This window comes from Chrysochloris asiatica, unplaced genomic scaffold (genome assembly GCF_000296735.1).
Source record: "Chrysochloris asiatica unplaced genomic scaffold, ChrAsi1.0 scaffold00319, whole genome shotgun sequence".
Lineage (NCBI taxonomy): Eukaryota > Metazoa > Chordata > Mammalia > Afrosoricida > Chrysochloridae > Chrysochloris > Chrysochloris asiatica.
In genome coordinates, this window is record NW_006408837.1 from 2,407,541 (window position 1) to 2,417,035 (window position 9,495).

Consider the following 9,495-nt stretch of genomic DNA (forward strand, 5'->3'; position numbering starts at 1 on the left):
CTTCCCTTTTCACTCTTCTTATTGCTTAACTCAGAGTAACTTTTGCAGGTGTTGTCTGCCTCCGTGGTGTATGGCAGTTGGTATTGGTTCTTGCCTGGATTGTGGGTGTGATTGTAGCTTCACTATATGGCAGCAATTTCTGTCTCTTCTAAGGTAATATAGAAAGAGAAAGAGTCCCCCAAAGGTAAAAGAGGGAACAAAAAAACCCAACAAAACAGCAATAACAAAAACTAAGAAAAAAGAAAACAACAACAATGGAAATTAGATTAGATAGCTTTGTCTATAATTGCAGAAAAGGAAGAGGAAGGAGAGGAGAAAAAATTTTTTTTTAATCTGTAGCCTAATATGAGTATGATTTTAATGTCCTCTTTCAGCTTCTTGCCTTCAAGACCTCCTGATATATTTCAAGATGCCACTGTTGGTTGTTATGTTGTACCTCAGGATTTAATTTTTGGCCTGTTTTGTTTCTAAACTCTCTCTCCCTCTCCACACCCCTTGTTCTGCCCTTTTCATGTTAATAAACCCCATCAGCAAATGAAGGTCCCATGTGTGTAGCGGTCTTTTATGTTGTTTAAAAATTGCTGTGAAGAAATCATTGGTCTTGCTGAGTTCTATAGAGTGATCTCCAGTGTCATTTCTATCACCAAGGCCATAATGATCCTTCCAACTACTGATCCTTCCTCTTTGTTTCCAACCTTTGCATTCCAATTGCCAGTAATGATCAATACATCTTGATTGCATGTTTGATCGATCTCAGACTGAAGAAGTTGGTAGAATTCTTCTATTTCATCTTCACTGGCTTCAGTGTTTGTGAGACTGGTATAGCTTTAATAGCAATCATTCAAAGAGCTTAAGAAAATTGTAATTCAATATTGCTTGTAAACATAGATGCAAAACTCTTACACAAGATAAAATCAAATAAAAAATGTAACATGTTTCAGCCAAAGTCCCAACAGGACGCAATGTATTCATCTTTGGATGGTTATTTATTTACAGGGATGTGGTCAAGGTGAGGGGAACCACATAGGACCGTTCAATAACCCTAGGTAGGTTTCTATAGTTGAGGAGCAGATAGCACTCCTAGGTGTGAAGGGCAAAGGAGCTAGTGGTCACTGGAACCTCACAGGAGAGTCTCATGTATGAGAGTTAGTCAAAAAGAATTGCTCCTGGGGAACCAATTCACACATGCCCAGGTTTATTCTAAACAAGACACATTTAGTATGACTCTGTGATTATCGAAGGAATGCAGACACCTTCATACGTGTCTCAGTCTTGATAGGGTGTCGTTAAAAGAAGGGTCCAATCACAACAGTGATTTTTATTGGGCCTTTGGTGTGGTGCAGTAGGGTAAGCATTGGATTGCTAACAGAAAAGTCGACAGTTCAAACCCACCAGAAGTTCCTTGGGTACCCTAGACAGGGTTGTTATGAGTTGAAACCAACTCAACAGCATGTAACATAAACCAATCTGGGTCAGTTAAATTCAAGGCAAAGAGGCCAGTTCTCAAGAAGTTTACGGTAACTGCTTTTTGGGATTCCAAAATTATAATCTTGATAGATTTTCTCAAAGGACTGAGAATGATCACAGAGGGCTTACACAAGATGAAAAAGTTTTCAGAAAATTAATAAAGGCCCTCATGAAAAAAGGCCAGGGAAGTTGCACCAAGGGAAATGGCTTTCCATCACAACAGTGCATGTGCTTCCTCTTTAAGGGTAGCAAGGACTGTCCTAGGAGGATTTCACTGGGGATTTCAGCTCATCCACGCTCCAGCTCTGATCTTGCTCCTTAAGACTTCTTTTTGTGCTCCAGACTCAAAGAACATTGAAAAGTAACCCAATCTGGGTCCCAAAATTTCTATTTTGATGTGGTGTGAATCAGAAAGCACAGAATTATCTGGGGAAAGTTTGTTGTTGTTGTTGTCAGATGCCATCGAGTTGGAACCGACTCATAGCGACCCCATGTACAGCAGAAAGAAACAATATCCGATCCTGGGCCAACCTTACTACCGCTGCCACACTTGAGTCCATCAATGATGCCACCTGGACACTCCATCTCATTGGGGCTCTTCCTCTTTTTCTCCGGCCCTCCATCTTACCAAGCATGATATCCTTCTCCAGCGACTGTTCCCTCCTGACAATATGTCCAAAGTATGACAGACGAAGTTTAGGAGGAAAGTTTAGGAAGTGGAAATAACACCTTCAGCAGTGTGTAGACCCAGGCTGAGGGTACGATGAGAAATGATAGCATCACATTTGGATCATTTTGGTTAATAAACGTTATTATGATTTTGTAACAATACTTTATTGGTGCTTATGAAGGTATCAGTGATCTCCAGGGAAAGAATGCAACCAGCCTACGAAGATCACAAAGTGAGAAAGCAAGAAAAATTTGTTTTTGCTCTTGTTACGTGCCATCAAGTCAGTTCCGACTCATAACAACCAAATGCAGAATAGAACAAAACACTGCCCCACCTTCACCATTGTGAAGCTGTGGACACTGTGCCAATGCATCTTGTCAAAGGTCTTTCTCCTTCTTCACTGGCCCTCCGCTTTACCAAATGTGATGTCTTTCTCCAGGCACTGGTCCCTCTTGGTAACATGAGAAGTCTGGGAGACCAATGAGTGATACAGTTTTCCAATGCCCACACTCAGAAGGAGCTACTCCACCCTCCATACATCTGCGACATTGCCAGCAGCCTCTGTCCCCACAGTTACTGTCCTAGGCTGTGATCAGCAGGGAAGCACAGGAAGTGGACTCTGGTCAGCTCAAGGATACTGAGTCCAACCTACAGAATTTGAGCACCCCCTCCTACTTGTCTCTCTCTCTTCATTAATATCAGAACTCGAGTTTTGCTCCCGGCTGCCAATGCCCCATACAGTGGACTGTGGAGTGGAACTTAGAGTAGCCACTGTCGTTAAGTTTGGGTGCCAACTTGGGTAAGCCATGGTTCACAGCGACTTGGCAGATACGGCGCAGTTTGGCAGTTAGGTAATGAGATGGCCACCCCCTCCCTCCTGGTGACATCTAATATCACGTGATCACCTCCACAAGGAGACCTGCTATGAGCAGCTGATCACGTGAAGCGGAGTTTCCTTGAGGTGTGGACTGTCTTCAACATGGATGTTCCAGCAAGGCTCTGGCTGGCCCTGAATCCTGCATCCAGATCATGAGCATCTGACCTCTGGCTCTTGGGATTCATCAGCCCCTGTAACCTGGGAGCCAGCAGCCTGCCATCAGACCTGCCAGTCTTAGGCATGTCCACGCCTATAGCTCCATGAATGAGGAGAAGCCGTCAGCCTCACACCTGACCCAAAGAGTTTAATTTTAGGCTGTTCTTTCTCACAATCCTCTACAACTGTGTGAGGAATGTCCTGAGATACGTCTCTCTCCCTCGATGTGTCTGGAGTCCTATTGTGGTGCTGTAGGATAAGCACTGGACTGCTAACCCTTTCAAGGTTGGTGTTTCAAACCCACCAGCCACTCCTTGGAAACCTTATACCTTATACAACAGCACTTAACAACAACAAATTCATAAGCACAGGCATACTTTGGAGATAATGTGTGTTCAGTTCCAGGCCACTTCAATAAAGCAAGTCACAGATACATTGGTAAACTCACGTTTACAACACTGTATTCTATTACATAAGCAATTGTTGTTGTTAAGTGCCATCTAGTCGGGGCTAACTCATGACAGCCTTGTATGGGGTATCTGCGGAGCAGCTAGTGCTTTTGAACTACTGCTCTTCTTGTGGTTAGAAGTCTAGTTCTTATCCTATAGTGCCACACCAGGATTTCAAATGCATACTAGCATTATGAAAAACCTTGCTATATTGTTAAAATTGCCACAGTGGAACACAACACAAAGCAAAACCCACTGCCTTCAAGCCAATCCCAACTCACAGCAACCCTAAAACACAGAGGACTGCTCCACTGGGGTTTCCAAGACTGTCTGTCTCAGATGACAGCCTCCTCTGTCTCTCGCGGAGCGGCAGGTGGGTTTGAACCAACGAAGTTGCAATTCTGTTTAGCCCCCACTGTGGCACGACAGATCATCACATTGTGACAAAGAGACACAAGATGAACACGTGCTATTGGGAAAATGGCACAGATAGATTTACTCAATACAAGGTTGCCTCAAATCTTCAATGAAGTGCAATAGAGCAAAGCACGCTTAAAATGAGATGTGCCTACAGACACTTCATGAGTTTTGCTTTTCTAGAAAACCCAGTCCAGGGCAGCAGCCCTGCATCTGCCTTCCCAGCATCCTTGGCAGCAAGTTAAGTGAGAGCTAAGCGGGCATCTATGGTGAAGAGGATTCTGGGAAATGTTGGCTTTCCTGATAAAGGGAGCGTAGGTAACTGGAAGACCAGTGTCAGAAAACACACTGACTGCCGGGCTTCTTGGGTTGAGGCAAATCCGCATCTGTCAGTTTAAGGCATCGGTTCAGATTCTGAGTACATCCTAACAGAAGCAGAACAGGGGCTGGTATACCGATAAAGCTACCTCCTTCTGTGCATGAGTGAGGTGCCAGTGTGCTCCACACCCAGCATGCCTAGGGCGAGGCCACCTGGGGCCAGTCACCAGGATGCAGCAAGGAGCACACCCAGAAGAAGGTGGCCCTGTCCCCACAGAGCTTTCAGAAGAGCTAGGGTGGGGACAGAACTCAATAATGGGGCAAATAAACACCAGTCCCAGCTTGGACACATATGTGATGGAGGGACTGGCCACCAAGGAATCACTGGCACTGGAGGGAGGGAGGAGGCGGTACAGGAAGAGAACATTCTAGATCACAGGCAAATGAACAGACCAGAGACCGAAGTGGCCAAAGCGTAGACTTAGGGATGGGGCAGGCTACACAGAGATTGGAGAGGTGCTGGGAGTGGCATACTGGGTTAAACATTGGACTGCTAACACCAAGGTTGGCAGTTCAAACCCACCAGCTGGTCCTTGAAAGAAAGATGAGATTTTCTGCTCTCTAAATGAGTCACAGTCTCAGAAACCCGAAGAAGGAGCTCTACTCTATTCTTTAAGGTGGCTGTGAGTTGGAATCTCCTCTCCAACCATGGCTTGGGTTAGGTTCTTGTTCTTTGAACGTTCTGTGTGCCACCTGGCTTCCAGGCCTTGGGGTTTCCAGCCCCACATTTGCCTGGGGACCAGTCAGAGGTGGGGGAGGGTGCCCCATGACAGTGGCTACGAGGAGGACAGCTCCCCTGGAGGAGTGGGGGCTGAGGCTTGAGTCACCCAGTCCTGACTTCTTGGACCACAGGAGACTCTCCCTTGAGGACTGTGGGTCCAGTCTCCACTGAGGAAGGTCAGTTGAGATGTTGGCTTCCTGATCCAAGCCCCTGAGACTGGCCATGGCCAGAGAAGACAGAGGGCCTTGGCAAGCTGATGCTGGAGATGTCTTTATTGTAAGCACAGTAGAGAGAGTGAGAAGGAGGATTTCCCCACGCCCCAGAGGCCTAGGAGGAATCTGCAGGCCGCTTGGGGGGTCGAAGGCGGTCATTGATCCAGTCTACATAATTGGTCACGCGAGTGTAGACGCCAGGTTTGTTGACTCGTCCACAGCCATCTCCCCAGCTGATGATGCCATACAGGTATGCCACTCCATTCTTCTCACAGGCCAGGGGGCCCCCTGAGTCCCCCTGTGACAGAGACACAATAAGAGTTACCCTAAATGAGCTAGGGGATCAGATCCTTTGCCACCCTAAGGACAGACCCTTCATCCCACACATGCCTGCTGAGGGGCAAAAAAAATCCCTTCTCACCCTGCCGCTGTTGTTGATAAGTGCTGTTGAGCTGGTTCTGACTCATAGCGACCCTGTATTGGGTTTCCAAGGCTTTAAATCTTTGTGGGAGCAGAAGTCATCTTTCTCCCTCAGAGTGGCTGGTAGGCTCGAACCGCCGACTTTGTAGTTCATAACCCAATGCTTATCCTATGGAGCCACCACACCCCTTTCCTCCCCATATTAAGTTGCAATATTTCAGAACTTACTAGACACTGAATTTCGCTACCTTTGTGGGGAGATGGATTTGAATGTGGTAAGTATAAAACTATTATTGTTGGTTAGTGCCATCAGGTCGATTCTGACTCCTAGTGACCCCATGCTCAACACCAAACGACACACCGTCTGTTGCGTCATCCTCACTGTTGTTGCTACACTTGAGCCCATTGCTGCTGCCATTGTACGAGTCCTTCTCGCTGAGGATCTCCCTTTATCTCAGTCCCTCCACCTTATTAAACATGCCTACCATGTCAATGTTGGTGTGTTCCATTTCATTTTGACAAGTCCCAATTTTCCTTGAAGATGCCTAAGAGGTTATTGAAGATACAATGGTTTGAGTCAAGTCCTTAAACTGACATCTTGGCTCTTGAACACGTTAAAGAGGTCTTGTGCAGCAGAACTCTCTAATGCAATACATCCTTTGATTTTTGACTGCTGCTTCCATGAGTGTTGATGATCTGAGCAAAATGAACTCTTTTGACAGCTTCAATCTTTTCTCCATTTATATGGATGTTGTTTATTGGTCCAGAGATGAAGGTTTTTGTTTTCTTTACATTGAGTTGCACCCATACCGAAGGTTGTGGTCTTTGATCTTCATCAGTAAGCATTTTAAGTTCTCGTCACTTTCACCAAGCAAGGTTGTATCATCTGCATCTCTAAGTTGTTAATGAGTCTTCCCCTAATCCCGATGCCACATTATTCTTCATATAATCCAGATTCTTAGATTATGTGTTCATCATACCAATTAAACAAATATGGTAACACAATACAACCCTGCCACACACCTTTCTTAATTTTAAACCATTCAGTATATTCTTTTTTTTTTAATGTTTTATTGTGAATTATGTGATAGTTTACATGGGATAACATTGGTTTTACATTCATTCTATCATATATCATCTCATTGCCATGGTTACAATCCCCTCCATGCAATCCTAGCCCCATGCCCCCCAGGTCTTCAGCACACAGTCGCTCTCCCTCTCTGGATCTAAAGTCTCCAGCTGCTCCATTGCTCCACATCATCATCTCTGCCTCCATTTCAGGCATCACTGCTTCTCTGGATAGGGTCTCGCTGTCTGCTCTTCTCCCTTGATGGTCCTAGGGACCTCCGCTCCTAGACTGAAAAGTTTATCACTCCCTTCCTTGCTATAAAACGTCTACCTTTGCATTTCCAACCCTCACAATCAGTCCTGATAACAATTATTCACTATTGTATCACAAAAGACCTGTGTGCATTTCATTGCATCAGCCCCGGCTAGTCAGATTGAATACTACACACTGGAGATTCTACCTTCCTCCAGTTCCTCTGTATCTACGTTCCCTCTTGAAAGCTTCTAAGCCAGTCACTTCTTGCCTTTGTAGTCAGTATATTCTTGTTCTGTTGAAACACCTGCCTCTTGGTCCATGTACAGGTTCCTCATGAGCACAATAAAGTGTTCCAAAATATTCTTTTTCACAATGTTGTCCATAGCTTGTCATGATACACACAATTGAAAACCTTTGTGTACTCAATAAAGCACAGGTAACATCTTTCTGACATTCTGTCCTTTCAGCCAAGACCCATCTGACGTCAGCACTGATATTCCTCTTCCTATGTCCTTGTCTGAATCCAGCTTGAACCTCTGACAATTCCCTGTCAATGTGCTGCTGCAGTCGGTTTTTACTTATCTTCAGCAAAATTTTATTTGCATGCAACATTAATCATATTGTTTGATGATTTCCGCATTTCATTGGGTCACCTCTCTTTAAATGGACACAAATATAGACCTCTTCCAGTTAGCCAGGTAGCTGTCTTCCAAATTTCTTGGCATAGATGAGTGAGTACCTCCAGTGCTGCATTGGTTGGCTGAAAGATTTCAAGTTGTGTTCCATCAATTCCTGGAGCCTTGTTCTTTGCCAATGCCCTCAATGTACCTTGGACTTCTTCTATCAGTATCACTGGCTCTTGATCACATGCTACCTCTTGATATGGTTGAATATTGACCATTTATTTTTGGTACAGTGACTTTGTGTATTCCTTCCATCTTGTTTTTATATTTTCTGCATCATTCAATATTTTTCCCATAAATCCTTCAATACCACAAATCAAGGTTTGAATTTCTTCTTCAATTTCCTCAACTTGAGAAATGCTGGGCGTGTTCTTCCCATATGGCTTTCTAATTCCAGGTCTTTGGACATTTTGTTATATTTGACTTTGTCTTCTTGAGTTGCTCTTTGAAATTTTCTTTGTAGCTCTTTTACCTCCTCATTTCTTCCATTTGCTTTAGCATCTCTACACTGGAGAGCAAGTTTCAGAGTCTCTTCTGACATCCATTTTGGTCTTTTCCTTCTTAATGACCTTTTGCTTTCTTCCTATATGATTGATCTTCTTAATGTCATCCCACAACTCTCCTGCTCTTCAGTCATTAGTGTCTAATGCATCAAATCTGTCCTTGAGATGATCTCTAAATTCAGGTGGGATATGTTCAAGGTGGAAAAGCTCCATATCATCAGTCAAAACTAGGCCAAGGGCAGACTGTGGAACAGACCATCAATTATTCATATGCAAATTCAAACTGAAGCTGAAGAAAATGAAGTCAGCAAGAGCCAAAATATGACCTTGAATATATCGCACTTGAACTTAGAGATCATCTGAAGAACATATTTGATATATTAAACACTAAAGACCAGAGGAGTTGTGGGATGACATCAAGAACATCATACATGAAGAAAGCAAAAAGTCATTAAGAATACAAGAAAGAGGGGAAAGATCAAAATGGATATCAGAAGAGACTCTGAAACTTGTTCTCCAGTATAGAGACACTAAAGCAAATGGAAGAAATGAGGAGATTCACGAGCTGAAAAGAAAAATTTAAAGGACAGCTTGAGAAGACAAAGTCAAATATTACAATGAAATGTACAAATATCTGGCGTCAGAAAACCAAAAGGTAAGAACATGCTCAGCATTTCTTAAGCTAAGGGAACTAGAGAAAAAATTCAAACCTTGACTTTCATCATTGAAGGATTCTCTGGACAAATTATTGAATGATGCAGAAAACATCAAGAGAAGATGGAGGAGGCGGGGCTTGATGGCTGCTAGGGTGGAGGTGCAGTGAGGTTCTCCATCAGCAATACCACAGAATACCAGGCAAAGCAGATTCAGGGCAGAGCTCCAAAACTCTGAATCATATATCTAGGAATATTTAAAAAGTTTGAAGGCTTATAGCTAGTGGAACTTGTAGCAAAAGTAAGAAATCATGTACTTTTGAATCTGCTGGGCTCAGCGGCCCGGAGCCAACAACTTGGGCAAGACCAAATGGCAAGACCAAGTTGGGGGAGCAGACACACCATGGAAAAACGCTGCAGGAACCTCAGAGCAAAGGTGGACAATACACTTTTTCGGTTTTTCTATGTCCTGATTTTCTTTTTGGTATATGTTCATTGGCCCCCCACTGTTTGCACATCCATTCTGGTGACCAGAGGGGCTGCCTGAGTCAGTGGACAACCCCCA

The 9,495-nt window shown here is 44.1% G+C and overlaps 1 protein-coding gene across 1 annotated transcript in view; it reads right to left on the reverse strand.

Moving 5' to 3' along the window:
• Window positions 1–5,462: 5,462 nt before the first annotated feature.
• The window catches only part of HGFAC (HGF activator), a 24,245-nt gene continuing 20,212 nt past the window's right edge, over window positions 5,463–9,495 (reverse strand). The window contains exon 17 of the mRNA XM_006875327.1: window positions 5,463–5,645. Coding sequence (XP_006875389.1) covers window positions 5,463–5,645 — 183 coding nt within the window. The remainder of the gene's footprint in view (window positions 5,646–9,495) is intronic.